This window comes from Solanum pennellii, chromosome 2 (genome assembly GCF_001406875.1).
Source record: "Solanum pennellii chromosome 2, SPENNV200".
Classification (NCBI taxonomy): domain Eukaryota; kingdom Viridiplantae; phylum Streptophyta; class Magnoliopsida; order Solanales; family Solanaceae; genus Solanum; species Solanum pennellii.
The window spans coordinates 47203752-47219720 of record NC_028638.1 but is presented as its reverse complement, the minus strand read 5'-3'; the positions used below and the strand labels follow the sequence as shown (position 1 = coordinate 47219720).

The following is a 15969-nucleotide window of genomic DNA, read 5'->3' as shown; positions in this document are numbered from 1 at the left end:
ACACTTTTTCATTTTACCAAAATATTATTCTCTTCGTCTCATTTTATAAGTTATTTCTTTCTAGAAATAGTTGAACCACAATAGTTGTCATTTTATAAAATTTATACATAAATTATCATATTTTATCTACGGAAAAGGGCCTAAAATACCATTGAAGTATTGAAAATGGTACAAAATTATCCTTCATCCGGCTCCAAATGCTCTTCTCATTCATTTATTGGCTCCAAAATATCCTTGTCATCCACCTTTTTGTTCAAAATTGACTACTTATTTAATTGTTTTAACATTAAACTCTTTAAATATTTTTTAAAATATTTTGCGTTCAACTATTGATTATAATTTAATTTATCAATATAATTTATAAGCCAATCCACTACCCACTCATTGCTAACTATTTAACCCCACCCAATTAATAATTCAATTATAATAACAAAATCGTCATAAACACTACTAAAACACGATGAAATTATAGATTCCTGAAAATGAAATTTGAAATTATTCGAGTCCGAATTTAAGCCCCAATTAAATTTAGGTTGAGCCGCTTATTTAGGAGGAGACTTTCAATACGATTCTCTTTCAAAATTGAATTAGAAATTTATGATTAAAGATAAAGAAGTAATACATCCCGAATTAATTCATGCATTTTTTAAAAATATAATTTTATAAATATTTATGATTTGTTTTAAAACCTTTAATATATTATTTTGAAAGAAAAAAGTTACCTATGAAGTAACATCACATAATTGAGACGTAAAAATAATTAAGATGAACATAGTCAGACTTTAAGTTTATCGGTAATTTTTATTTAGGCACTTGAATGTATGATAATTTACTACTATAGATATTTTCACCTCAAATTTTTAAAAAGAATCAATTGGTAGTAGCTTTCTCTGTTGTTTTATAAATTATACTAATAAGTTAAATTATAACAAATAGTTGAGCACCACGTATTTTAAAAAAATATTTAAATAATTTAAATATAAAATCGTGAAATAAATGGTCAATTTTTAACCAAAAGATGAATGACAGGAGTATTTTGAACTGAATAGATGGGTGAAAAGGATATTTTGAAGCCAATAGGTGAATGAAGGATAATTTTTTACCATTTTCAATACTTTCAGAATATTTTACCCTTTTCCGTTTTATCTGTTATACGCATAATAGAATAGTTAATTAATCTTGAAAATGTATCTATCATCTATAATGCATAAGTAACTTATTTTATTGGGTTCGTTGTATGCATTTTTACAAGTAGTACATATATCAGCAGTATAAAGAAATGAAAACAATCAATCATATATTTAAATGAACAATACAATATAACAGATTAGAAGTGCAACCAGCCAATTTATAAGTTCCACGAACAAGTTCAGCTTTTAAATTAAGAACAAAAGCTCGTCATCTCCTTTGGTGTGTGTACCATGAGTCAATAACATTATCAAAAGTAGATGAGTATCTTTAGACCTTCACTGGAAATATGTTGACACATGAAACCCACCGTGTCAAGATTTTGACAGGGTTCAAAGCTTTTCAGTCCACACAAGAGATCGTCTGCATACGATCGGCGAGGGTATCAATGGCTCCAAAATATAATGGAAGGTAAAATTAAGGCATTTTGTACAACAGAGAAGAAAAATTTCCCTTTTTATCATTCAACAGTACAATGGAAGTTGTTGCACTAACCATTAAGAAAAGGAACTAGATCTAGATTCACAATCATCATTGTTCACCCATAAAAACTAGGCAGGCCATACAAACGTCTTCATCTTTCAGATGTGCAGACAGGTGTATCTGGCTGTGTTGCCCATTCTGTCCATGAACCATCATACACTGGAATGTCAGTCTTCCCCAGTCGATGGAGGCCCTAAAAAGATAAAATTAGAGATAAATGAACTTAGAATTCATCCCTCTTTTGTGACGATGGAATAGCCATATGAATACTGGGCATAGATTAATGTACAACAGTACAAGCGAGAGCTGTATGAGAGAAAGAGGATTCAACTGACCAAGACAAGTATGCAAGCAGTTACACCTGTGCCACAAGAGGCAACTATAGGCTTGTCCAAAGAGATACCTGCCAAAGAACCATGTACTGTTAGATTAGTTAACTAAAGAGCAAGGACATTTTCAAATAACATACGTTCCATAGTTATACAAGAATTATTCAAGCAATAAATATTGTCAGCAAAGTGGAGACTTTATTATTAACAAAATGTTTTCTGTAGTGATTTGGGGATTAAAGAGCTCCCAAATCACTACAGAAAACATTTTGTTAATAATTAAGTCTCCACTTTGCTGACTATATTTATTGCCTAGTGTTGTCCTCTTAAAGGGGGTCTCTAATTGCCTATAGGCAATGACGTGGATGTTTTGCAATGACGATCTTGCACTTAAGTTCCCAACCTGAGCTCCATGGTAGCTTCAGGCCTAAACGTGCCACATACAACATACCTTTTTAACATATGGCTCACTGTTTTTATGAAGTCTAACATTCAGCAAAGCTAGGGGTAGCAGGAAAGCAAAACCACAGAAATGCAGCATGCTCAAACTCTAGCTCAGAAAATGAGACTAGTTCTAACCTTCTTGACCAAATTTTTTCTCGAGCTCTTCACGGGATAAGAGTGTCTGTGAGCCATCCAACATCTGATAAGAATCACCACAAACATATAGATTTGAATATTTGATTTTTTTAAAAAAAAATAGATTTGAATCTATCACAGCTACAGAACTTGATCTAGGAATTACTCAGTAGGGATTAAGCTTTGGAAACAAGGAAATACAGGCAAAACATGTAAAGCTCATTTCATTGTTTCACACTCTCATACTGATGATGATGACATCCCAAGGTTATTTCAGAGCTTCAACCAGATAGTCTCTACATAAATCATCAAAGAGTAGATAGAAGCTAGAAAACTGAACAGGTACTACACACACTGGGTTTTCCAGGGCTTAGGTGCAAAGTCAAGCATAAGGGGACAAAGAGATGGGAATGCCTCAGTTTTCAAGAATCTTTGCAGGCAGACGAAGGCATCAGTGTAGGATCCAAGAGCCAATATGCCCAAAATGATTCTTGGAAGACCCGAGAAGCATTGATTTTTTTTCTTTTTTGAGAATATAACAAGATCAGTATATAGATCATCAAAGATTGTTCTGGAAACCAAATATATGAGAGTTACATCTAAGGACCCAAAAATAACTACCATCCTTGCTTCTCTTACAAGGAATCTTTTTTAAAAAAAAAAACTGGTAACTTTAGTCTATCTATCCACAGGTATACTATAACAACAGTGTAGTTCCCCTTCAAAAGTTTTACAAATAACAGAATAAAATGAGAAAATGGTCTAAAACCCCCCTAATCTATACCCGATATTCCAACTACACACTTATTCATTACGGGAGTCTATTACCCCCAGAACATCTTAAAAGTATAATATATACCCCCTTAAAAACACAACCAGATTTATATGAAATAATGAATCTCACGCGCTCAGCCACGTAATCTAACCATTTTTTTATAAAAAAAAAACTTTATTCTGCAATATTTTTTCATCTATATCTTCATCTTTCTCTTTCACTTTCCTTTTTCCATTCCTCTTCTTCTTTGATTCACTTTCCTTTTCCATTCATCTTTTTCTTTCATCTTGACAACAAATTTTTCAGATTTGGGGATACTTTATATGACTGCCACCATCTTCTTCGAGCCTCATTGGAGTTATGAGCACTAGAAAAATTTTGATGATCTGTATTGAAGCTAGAATTTAACAATGTTGAGCAACCCATTTCGATTATTGGGTCTTTTTCATAAATGGGTTTGTTACCTAATGATTTCGTTGATGAGTTCTTCTCCATCAATGGATCTGTAACTTGATGAATTTTTCTCCATTAATAACTTTAAAGTTCGATCCTCTTGACTTTCGATTTCGATTTTCAGCTCTTGTCAATTTTTCACACTAACTGTGAGAAATTTGTGATTTGAAAAAACGAGTTACCTTAATGATTAGAGCTCGGTGAGGGCGCCGACCTGGTGGTGGAGCAGAACCGCCGCCGATGTAGCTTTGGTAAAGAGAAGAAGAAAGACCATAAAAAATAATTTTTTTTAAAAAAAGAAACTAAAGATTTTTGAACAATAAAAAAACTATAAAATAAATTTAAGAAATATTTTTAAAATCTAAAGTTTTAATTAGTATTTTTACCTCTCACTCTCTTTGAGAGAGTGAACTACACTTTTCTTGCCACATTATCATTCAGGGAGCAAATAATTCTACTTTAAAATAGTACAAGGGGGTAATGGGACTTTCGTAATGAATAAGTGTGTAGTTGAGATTTCAAATATAGATTAGGGGGGTTCTAAACCATTTTCTTGAATAAAATAGTCTTAGTCTAAGCTGCTACCTATGAACAATCTAGCACATCAAAGATATCTTCTGTCCTAGTTAATATATCTTGTTTACACCAAAAATAGAAAAGAGCTAAGCATCCATCTTGATCTTTTGTAAGCTATTATGCCAATTTTCAAAAATCCTGCTGTTTTTCTCTTTCCAAAGCTGCATTTGGAGTTACCAAGGACTGATTTATTTGCTTCAATCTCCACAAAGATTGGTCCCATTTTATTATAACCGACCATAGTAAAATGGTTTGGTTTAAAGAACTGGGACTCGGTAAATAACACTGAGCCTACTTGAAATATTTGTTACCCCATCACTTTAACTGGCGTAGGCTGTTGGATCAATCTTAAACCAGATTCGTTTAATAGTGTATACAAAGTAACTTGAATGATGTTCGTTTAGTTTCCACCTCCTGCCATGCATATCAGAATGTCTTGATACCTCCCATAAAACAAAGCACAATAACTCCATGGTTTTTCTACTAAAAGTAGCTCCGCACATCAACCTTCTGTTTTATTCCACCCATACAAACCAAACCTCCCCCACACATGTTGAATCTATAACGAATAACTGTAAAGATGCCAGAAACTTTACAAACGGCTGGAAAAGAACAAGTCTTTTCTGACCTCAATAACTGTGCCTGAGAGCATTTTCACATTCATTTTTGTGGCTTGCATCTCTGAGAGGCATAGTATTGAAATTTCATATTTTGGGCCTTAACATTCAGTTAACAAGGTTTTAAGCAAAATGCATCAAACTTAGTACAAGCTCATGGTTTTTATCATTGTCAACTGTGAGTAACTTATATTATCATGCACTCGGTAGTCCAGATGATACCAATGACTGGAAGTAAATTATCCATGGTCAAGGAGCATCAAGCACTGTGGAAATATGAGACAAATAGTTTAACCTATTCAAACAGGAAATGTTCACCATATCTTCATTTGAAAGCAGGAAATGTTTTATACAGGAGATGAAACAGGAAAACTGCCATAGAATATTAAAAAGATCGTTTTTTCTCTTCAATGCACAGATCCTCACCTGTGGAAAAGGAATACACTTGCTCCCGGGTACATGTCCACTATTAATTCCTTTTCGAGGCTCTGGTGCAACACCATCAAACCTAAAACAGCGCAAAACAAAAATCCAGATAACTTAACTCTATGAAAAAAATTAAGCTTGCATTTGAACTTTAGAAAATTTACACATTAACCAATTACAGTTGCTTCAGTTTGCTGCAGTTGATAAATTTATGCCCTCTATTACCTCTTCTTAATCAAAGTTTTTTCCTAATATTACGACCAGGTATTTACAGCGAGAATTTGAAAGTGAATCATTTAGTGGTAGGGTGTTCATAGAACAGAAGGCCTCGCCCAAGGAGTGGAAGATTTGGATGGCGTCTCGCTCATAGAGGAAGAGTATGCCCATCTTTAAAAATCCAAATTAAAAAACTATTTCCCCTCAACATCATATCTTAAGTATGTAGAGTATAGGTACCACATTTACATAGCTTTTTAAACTCAAAACCTGCAGAGAGCAGTGTTTGCATTGTAATTTATTGGGAAAAGAAGATAAGCACAACTACTCGTTCCTGGACAGAAGCCACTCGTAACGGGAATGACTATACAAAACAATTGCAGTTCTTGAAATAATAATGACTAAGAGAGTAACTTCACCAAAACAACTTGAAAATGTAAATATGCCCTACCATGTAAACACTATTCTAGAACAGATAATTTTTTCCTACACCATCATCATACAAGTACCTGTGAACAGTATATATCAATCCTTATTTATTCGTAAACAAGGAACTGACACCACAAAGGGAAGAAATCCTACAAAGAAGTTAATGTGAGAATTGCTCCTTGACATCACACAAAGAACGAAGCTAGTAGTATTCTTAACATATAAAGAGAAGTGGTTTTTCTTTCTAAATCTTATGCACATACATGTCAATGCATATCAAGCAATCAAATGGCTCTTAACTGGGTCCGCAAGCTGTGACATCTGGAAGAGTATAGTCAAAAATTCTGATTATGCTTGGCATCATAGGCATCTTAGTTTCTTACATGAAAAAGTTGAGGTTTTGCATTTTCTAGAGTTAATGGGCTCATTTGGATAAGGACATACCTGTGGTGTTCACTGACCTAGAAAAGGCTTATGATGAAGTCCCAAGAGAGGTTCTATGAAGGTGTTTGGAGGTTAGAAGTGTATCGGTGGCATACAGTAGAGTGATTCAGGACATGTACAATAGCCAAGAGCCGGTAAGAACACTGGAAGAAGACTTAGGACACTTCTAAGTCATAATGGGGTTGCACCAGAGATCCGCTCTTAGCCTGTTTCTATTTGCGTTGTTGGTGTTGGATGAGTTGACACGTCATATCCAAGGAGAGGTGCCATTGTGAATGTTATTTGCAAATGACATAGTACTGATTGACCAGATACACAATGGAGTTAACAGTAGGCTGGAAGTTTGGACACGAATCCTAGAGTCTAAAGGGACCAGGTCGAGTGGGACCCAAAAGGAGTGCTTATAGTGCAAGTTAAGTGATGAGACACACGAGGTTGGCGTAGAAGTGAGCCTTGATAAGCAAGTCATCCCCAAGAGAAGAAGTTCCAAATATCTAGGGTCTGTATTCGGGTGAAATCATCCTTGTCTTATAGAAATTCTTGCCTTTAGATTCTTGCTTGCTTGTGCTTTGATCCTGCCCTAGTGATTCTTGTGTATAGTTCTCTCAGCCTTTAGTGCTATCATTCTTGTCTTATTAGTTGTACTCGCAGTGTTTTGGGAAGCGAGAAGCGGAAAAAAGCGACGAGGGCTTGCTTCACAGAAGCGAGAAGCGTGAAGCGAAGCGCGCGCTTTTTTAAAAAAAAGCGACATTTAGTATAAAAATAAAAAAATATTATATAACTAAATAGAGGTAATATAGTCTTAGATTGAAAGAAATTACATAGGCAAAAATACTCATAAGTCATAACATATAAAGCAAAAAATTAAAAACATAATTAAATCACAAAGATTCAAACTCCTATTCTTCAACAAGGCTGCTAGACTGATCACAAAATAAATATATAAAAGCAAAAGAATTGAAAAAAAAGAAGAGGAGGCAGCAATCAGTAATTAGAAACAGAGCAGGCAGCAGAGATGAAGAAAAGAAGAGAAGAAGTAGAAAAAACTAGAGTAGTCGAAACTCAGAGAGATGAAGAGATGAAGCACAGGCGAAGATTGTATATTTCAGGAGAAAAGAAACTCATAGAGATGAACTAATAAACATTAGCTAAAAAAGAGATGAACAAAAAGTTACCTGCAGTCGCGGTCGAGGTTGAAGAGAGAGGCAGCCTCAGTCGAGATCGTCAGGAGAGAAAGAAGGGAAAGAAGTATTGTGAAAGAAGAGTCGCGAGGAGAGAAAGAAGGGAAAGAGTCGTGAGGAGAGAGAAGGTTATATTTCAGATTTTTAAAAAAAAAACTAATTTTTTTTAAAAAAACCCTAATTGTCGCTTTTTTTATAAAAAGCGCGCTTTATTGCGCTTTTGCCTTAGGGTCGCTTCTCGCTTCTTCATCTGAAGCGAGAGCTTTTTTCAGATCGCCTCGCCTCAAGATAAAAAAGCGCACAAGGGTCGCCTCGCTTTGAAGCGCGCTTTTCTGCGCTTTTCACAACACTGTGTACTCGTTTTTAAATTCTTGCTCAATTGTGCTTCAGCTCCTGCCTTATTGACTTTGGTCCTTAGATTCTTACTCTGTCTTTACTCTTGAGTAGTGATTCCTGCTCATTTTGATGTAAGCCCTTGATTAGTTATTTTCTCAGTCGGGGACAGAGGCTAGGGTCAGGGATGGTAAGTGGGTTATGGGATCTTCTAGGCTGAGATTGGGGTCTTGGAACATAGGGACTTTAATGGGGAAGTCCATAAACTAATGAAGATTCTCAAAAAGAGGAAGATGTGTAGCTAGTGCTTAGGAGACCATATGGGTAGGGACTAAGGCGTTAGATGTGGACAAGTACAAATTTTGGTACTTAGTAGTCTTGAGTAATACAAATGGAGTAGGATTCTTAATAGATAGAGAGCTAAGGGAGCAAGTGGTAGAGGTTTGGAGAATCAACGACAAGATGATAACGATTAAGTTAGTCATTGGAGGGTCCACTTTGATCATCGTTAGTCCATACACACCATAAGCGGGCTTGGGCAAAGCGGAAAAGAACTGATTTTGACAAGGTAATGGAAGATATACCGTTCACTGAAAAGTTATTCGTATGAGGAGATTTTAATGGACACATCGGGTCAATTCCACGGGGCTATGACAAGTGCATAGAGGTTTTGGTTCCGGGAACAGGAAAAAGAAAAGGCTCACTTCTAGATTTTGCAGGAGCCTTTGGGTCGGGGTAGCCAGTTTGAGTTTCTCAAATGAGGAGGAGAACTTGGTAAGTTCCATAGTACATTGGGCAAGATAAATAGACTATTTTTCCCCCTAAGAAAGTTGATAAAGGTCTTTGTAAAGACTACAAAGTCATCCCGGGTGAGATGCTTATGAACCAACATAAGCTCCTAGTTTTGGTAATACATTTAGAGATCAGGAAGAAATGAAGAATAGCACTTGGGACTCTTCACCTAGGACTGGACATCTGGTGTGTGGACAATTTAATTTATAGGCTCATCGTCAGTAAACATTAATTGAGATGGATTCTGATTTGATACCATGTTAAATTAAGTTTTGGGCTTAACTCAAACCCCAAAAGCTAGCTCAAAGGAAGAAATGCTCAAGTCTATAAAGAGACCACATATCCTTTTTTAATCTGATGTGGGACTCTTTAACAATTGTTGTATTATTCAATTGTGGCCACTGTTTAGAATGATTTGTCATAGTTACTCACTTCTGTCATTTACTATTTCATACTACTTTGAACCATTTTTTCTTGAGCTGAGGATCTATTGGAATAGACTCTCTACCTCCAAGGTAGGGGTAAAGTTTTCGTACACTCTACCTGACCCTACTTTATGGGATTACAATGGGTGTGTTGTTATTGTTGTTTAATCCAAAAGAATGAGACATCAACGATGATCTCACACTTCGTATTGGTGTTGAAGGACGAAATAGAGGCTCGCCTCTAGAGTCTTGTGTGATAAAAATACACCACCAAAACTTAAAGGCAAGTTCTATCGAGTGGTAGGTAGGCCTACTGTTTTATGGGGCGGATTGTTGGTCAGTTAAGAACTCACGTGTCCAGAAGATGTGAGGTGCGAAAATGATGATGTTGTGGTTGATGTGTGGGCATATTAGGAGAGATGAGATTAGGAATGAGAACATCTAAAACAAGATGGGAGTGGCCCGTGCGGATAAGATAAGAGAAACGAGGCTAAAATGATTAAGACATGTGAAGAGGAAATGCACAAATGCTCTATTTAGGAGGTGTGAAAGGTTGGCAATGTTGGGTTCAAGAAGAAGTAGACCAAAGAAGTATTAGAGAGAGGTTATTGGACATGACATGATGCATCTTTAGCTCATCGAGGAATGACTTTAAATAGAAATTATGGAGGTAGATATTAGTTGGTAATTAAATATTGTCTCGCATTCCTGCAGGAAAGGCTTGGTGGTAGTGTAGAGAAGTGTACTTGTTCTCCTCTCATTCTAGTAGTATTAGTATTTGTTCTCGTAGTTCCTTGGCTTGTGACTTCTACTGTTGCCTGTTACTACTAGTACCTCGTTTGTCGCATTATTTTGCTATTGCTACTTTTCCTTTTTTTGAATGTTAAGTAATGCTTTCCCTATTTGATATGTCTACTTTACTATTGTTTTCCCTTTTTAAACTGCTTTGAAATGTTTTACATGAGTCGAGGGTCTATCGGAAACAACATCTCTACCTTCTCAAGGTAGGGATAAAGTCTGTATGCACTCTATCCTCCCCAGATCACACTATGGAATTACATTAGTTATGTTGTATAAAGAGAACATATATAAGCACCCCAATTTGCCTTTCACACATTATGTAATGAGTGGTCCCTAATAACTCATGACTCCATGACTGTGGTAAACTTGAGAATTGTCAGGAAAGATATAATTGCAACATTTTCAGATTCCATCCTTTCTCGATGGTAACCACTAATAATGTTTATCTAAGTTTTCCTGCTCACTAAGGCACATCAATTGCAGCCATTACAAAATGTTAAATTTGGCTATGCCAACATTCACTTTAGGAGAAGAAGTTTTTGTCTACATGTCCTAAAGATAATGTAGCATAAGAAAGAAATACATATTCATATAACGGCAATCTAACTATCTAAATCCCAAGATGTGCCAAAATTTATTACTCCGACCTTTCTAACCATACAACAAGACAGCAGCCTCTCTTTGACTAGCATATTGAACTAATTTTTTATAAGGAAAGCATCCAACAAGGCCCTATAGATGACAAGACATGCCAAAAGATATTACTCTCTAATCAAACGACATATTTAACAAGGCACAAAGACAATTTGACTTGCATATAGAGCTAACTGTTGCAAAGGAAAGCATAACCTCATTATTTGAGTTTGAAGTTGAACTCTTAAGAGTATAGAATGGTCAAATGAACATCACTTTATTCATAACATGTGCCAAACATTTTCAGACTTAATGTGTCGCATAAATTAGGAGGGAGAAGTAAAATAAAAGTAAATTCACAAGGGTTATAACTGCTTCAAAAGATAATTGACAAATAAAATCTACTCTCATCATCATGTGAGTGTTGTTGAACAAATAGCTTAGCATATTAGTCAATCACATTTTAAAATATGTGTTTGCAGACATGATGAAGTACCTAGCTTTGGATCGAGCATCTATATGCTGATATGTCTGGTCTTGAATGTTCCTTTTAACCTGAAAATATACAGAAATCATATCTCCATTTCTATAGCCAAGCTAGAAGTATTCTGATAAGAATACATACATTTATGGAGAATATATTGAAAGATCCAATCTTTCTGACCTATGTCAAGTGACAAGATTGTGTTCACATTTTTTTCCAGTATTGGACTATCATACAATCATCAAACTATTAACCTTAACATAGAGCAGCTATAACCAGAATCCACGAACAGATCAAAATATTCTGTAGAAAACATCCTCCAATTGTCATAGTTCTAGTCCTCCTAGATTTTCTTCACAAACTTCATAGAGTTGTACCAGTCAATCAGGGAAACGGAGGTAGATTTTTGCAGAACAAAGTTGCACTAAGGGTAACAAATATCAACCAACAAACTTACAATCTAATACCAACTAAATTGCAGTCCACTTGTAGTGTCGTTCATGTTTTACCTTTTGTTTTGCTTTTTGAACAGTAGATATTGCTCCTAGCATAGTCTTTGTGCTGGAGACTTTATAATACTACTCTTACCTTTCTCTTTAAAAAAATCTAATTTTAAACAGTTGGATTTTGAATACCGCCTGAATGTCAATAATCCAAAAAAAGTCCTTGCCATTACCATCAGCTTCATGATACATGGCTAGATGCAACTACCACCAAGTGTTGTACGGCAGAAAGCAATTAAGGAAACCAACCTGATCAAGACTCCAGACAAGATGAAGCTGAAACTTGGTCTGGAAGGTAGAAGGTCCAACCTGCACATTAAAGGTTCTAAGAGAAACATTAGAACAATATAACATTAAATGCACAACGTCAGAACATACGAAGAGAGGGAGAAAGAAAATGTACCTAGAAGTTCTACACGGCAAGAAAAACTAATGTTTCAACTTTATATTCATAAACTCCAAGTGGACAAAGTGTGATTGAAAAGGTATTTTCATCATATACATCCCCAATAAAACAAGAATTAAGGAATTGGGATCTTGTCAAACATCAAATCATTCACTGCATCCTATGGAAGACAACTTACAGTTCCTTGAAACTTTTGTGAAGTATAGTTATCTTTAATACTTGTATTTTTGGAACAGAGGGGATACAATCTAGGAGCAAGCAAATATGATGGACTTGATTGACTCTTTAAGCATATACTAGGAGTTCTTAAGAACATCTCTGCAATTTTTGTATCACCTGGGTCTTGTTTTCACTTTTCAGTAAATTTACCTATAAAAAGGATAGATTTTCATTTGAGTAACATAATGAGAGAATTGTTTCTTAAATTGGTTAAGGGGAAAAAGAATCTACGATAGTCTGACTTGAGGTACAAACAAAAGTTGCCCATCCTTACATAATGAACGGTTATAACATGAACAAGATGAGTCTGTGGAGCCCTCCGGATATTCAAGAAGCACCAACAGAGTCATTACTTAAGCACTATTTGGAACGATGCAGCAAAAGTCCCGAGAAGACAATAAAACTCAGAGAACCTCACCCTATTGTTTCAAAAGGTGCTATTCTTGTGGAATCTTGTTTAATTTAAAGATGTACAAGGCTACGATCATAGTGAGATAAAGGAAATGGAAGAAATGTTCATCTTACCATCTGTCCTTGGTATACTTTCTCAATTGCCTCAGTGGCAGCACTAGCTTTCAGAATGGCATCACCAGGTGACTCGACATCATAACCTGAAGCACGCCATCTTGGCAAGCCACCATCCAAAACCCAAACTTTGTCATGTCCAAAAGCTCGAAACATCCTGATTACCCATATTCCATTGATTAGACACTTTTGGATAATATGAACTTAACCGCCTTTTATCATCAATTGAATAACTCACCACCAAACACGGGCAGCACTGAAAATGCCCTTGCCATCGTATATAACAACCCCATCTTTGTTCTTGATACCAAGAGCAGACACAGCAGCTGCAAATGCTTCTTCAGACGGCAACATATGTGGCAACTGATAAATCAACAAAGCCTTTATATCATAAAAGATGATGAAATCTATCTCAAAAGCATGCAGGATGGCTAGCTGAAGCATCTATTACAGTACAGGGAGAAACATATATGGGACAAAAATGAAACAGAAAATGGTACAGTAGAAGAGAAACTGAAACCAGAGAAGGTTTAGTAATTTGCAAAGATTATGTCGAGCAAAATCACTCTTTCTAGAGGAGAAATAATTTAGCAGGGAAGATATCTCACATTTGTAGTTCGATCAGTTATTCCGTCTATATCAAAGAATAGTGCTCCAGGAATGCAAGCGACCTGCTCTAGTTGAAGTTAGAAAATTCTACCAGAAAAACAGAATGAAAGTGACTGTTGAACAAAATTACCATAAACGCGACTGAGAAAAAGAAAATTGCTTATCTGTGAACATATTTTCTAGAAAGCAATCAGTGATTCAAGATAAAGCAGTGTCATTCAGAAAAGAATTTCTCAGGAGTCAGCACCTGATACTCCTGGAGTGGATTTCTCTGCTCATCTGGCATGTACCAAGATGCATCTAACACCTTTAGAAGAATAGGAAAAAGAAACAAAATCTCAGTACTATTTGACAGATGCCTTACATAATACAACCAGCACCACATACCCCACCCGAAAAATTGGAAGAGAAAGAAAACATGTGCAAATGTGTTGCTAAATAGAAATGAACAAAAAAGGAAAAGAATTGTCCTTTTTATAGGCATGAGTTGAGTGAACAAAAATTGCAACTTCAGATTTAATATTTAGAGCAGCAAATGTAGTTTAGACAATTTGTAGTAACGGCCATACTATCACCATCTTATTCTTTACCAAGTATTTTGACTGCTAAGACTGAAAAGATCAGAAACCTTTAAGTCGGGGTCTCTGATGTTTGCATGGAGCCAGTCAACTGAAACAACAGGTTCGTTGGTTGATATTGCTAGTGTTGAGAATGATGGTTGTGCCCCAACCATTGAGGAAGCCATACAACGAGTAAAATAACCCTTAACCTTGTAGATTAGTAAGTTGGAGCTGCTAGCAAGCGAAATGGTTTCCTCTGCAAGGATTAAGCAAATGATGAACATTCTTGCCAACTTCCCAAGGAAAATGAAATTCAAGAATATACAAGCCCAGAAATTGATGCTGCTAATAAAGATTTTTCACATCTTAAAAGAAATCACAATTTTGCCATGCATTAAAATTCCAATAACTCTTAATCTTAATCTTTCCAGTAAGAGGAATAAACCCACATCTTAAATTTTAAGCTTTATCCACTAATGAAACTGTAACTTGCAAAAGATGAAAAATTAACAAATACATGTACCCCTCCATTCCTATTTGTTTGTGTAATTTTCCTATTAAGTTCCAATTTTCCTTTTTGGAACTTCCCACATAACCACAAGATCCCACAACATTCAAAAATCTCTTTATTTTCTTAAACTCAGTGTCAAAGTCAAAACCAAACAATCAAATTGTTAGTTAAATCTTTGATAAGCCATGAAAGTATACAAGTAACAATTTTTTGATAGTTAGAAGAGAGATAGCAAGACAAACGAACTGTGCATTGAGAAACAAAAATATCCAACAAAATCAAAATCTGCAACTTCAGTAAAATCTGGTTTCAAGTAATTGAAGAAAAATTCAAATCAAAATCAAAATGAAGCAAATTGAATAGAAATCAGAGAAAGGAAATCAAAGAGGAGATATAGGGAACTTACGGTATTAGCAGAGAGAAGAAATTGAGGAGTGAAAAAAAGAAGACACTGATATTTCACAATTCCCTTTTTATTCTTACAATTAAATCTTAAAAAAAAAATTAGTAAAATAAGTTTTACTACTTATGATTTTTCTAAACGATACTTTCTCCGTCTCATTTTATATGTCATTCATTTTTATAAATAGTGGATAAAAATTTGATCAAGTATAATTAGGTCAAGTAATGTTTAATGACCTTATAAATTCATATCATGTGTACTATATAATAATTTATGGTTTAGATCCTTTTAAATTATATACTCATTAATTTATAATAATAAAAAACAACAAAACAATCAACTTTTTTTATTTTTTAAAATTATCAAGTAGACACATGAGTCCTACATGGCATAGTACACATATGACATCACATACGACACAAATTGACACGTCGGACGTGTTTGTTTATTTGCTCAATTTTATTTATGCAAGTTTAAATGTCTATTTGTGAGATAAAGATCCGGTAAAGTATAATTAGATCATGTAATGTTCAATGACCTTATAAATTCATGTCATATGTACTGTATAATAATTTATGGTTGAGATTGATTTAAATTATATATTCATCTTATTAATAAAAACAACAAAAGCGTCAATTATTTTTATTTTTTAATATTATCAAATAAAACAATTAAGTGAACCCAAGCTAATATTTTCAAGAAAAATAAGACTAACGAAAATATGTGAACCTCTCGACTTTTTTACCTATCAAACCTCGTACTTGTATTTGATTTTTTATATTATACTATTTTTAAAGAATTCGTCTTATTTTGAAAATCTGAATAAATATATTTTTATAATTATTTGAAAATCTCCAATTAAGTTTTTTTTTTTAAAAAAAATGTACTATCATGTTTTTTATTTGAATTATTATTCAGAATTCAATTATGTTTTTAAGTTTGATCTACTTTTGAAGATTACTTCAGAATTTGGAAAAAGCATGTGTGAAATTACTCCTGAACAAGTTTGTTGGGTAAAAACTCAGAAAGTTTGCATATTACCTCAATCTTAAAAAAAAATCTTAAAAAT

The 15969-nt window shown here is 34.7% G+C and overlaps 1 protein-coding gene across 2 annotated transcripts; it reads right to left on the bottom strand.

Moving 5' to 3' along the window:
• Positions 1-1272: 1272 nt before the first annotated feature.
• LOC107011757 (thiosulfate/3-mercaptopyruvate sulfurtransferase 1, mitochondrial-like) lies at positions 1273-14987 on the bottom strand. Of its 2 annotated transcripts, none has more exons than XR_001455924.1 (12): positions 14055-14242; positions 13674-13733; positions 13426-13488; positions 13056-13180; positions 12818-12974; positions 11917-11976; positions 11177-11235; positions 5427-5508; positions 2580-2643; positions 2007-2074; positions 1684-1864; positions 1273-1551 (listed from the first exon to the last, which is right to left on the bottom strand). XR_001455924.1 is itself a non-coding variant. In XM_015211383.2 (12 exons), exons 2-12 carry the CDS (start codon positions 14169-14171, stop codon positions 1763-1765), a joined length of 957 nt encoding a protein of 318 aa, XP_015066869.1. In that variant the 5' UTR covers positions 14172-14242; positions 14904-14987; the 3' UTR covers positions 1275-1762. The 2 variants fall into 2 exon arrangements, 1 of the variants encoding a protein (XP_015066869.1); XM_015211383.2 differs by adding an exon at positions 14904-14987 and having other exon boundaries at positions 1275-1864.
• Between the last annotated feature and the right edge of the window lie 982 nt (positions 14988-15969).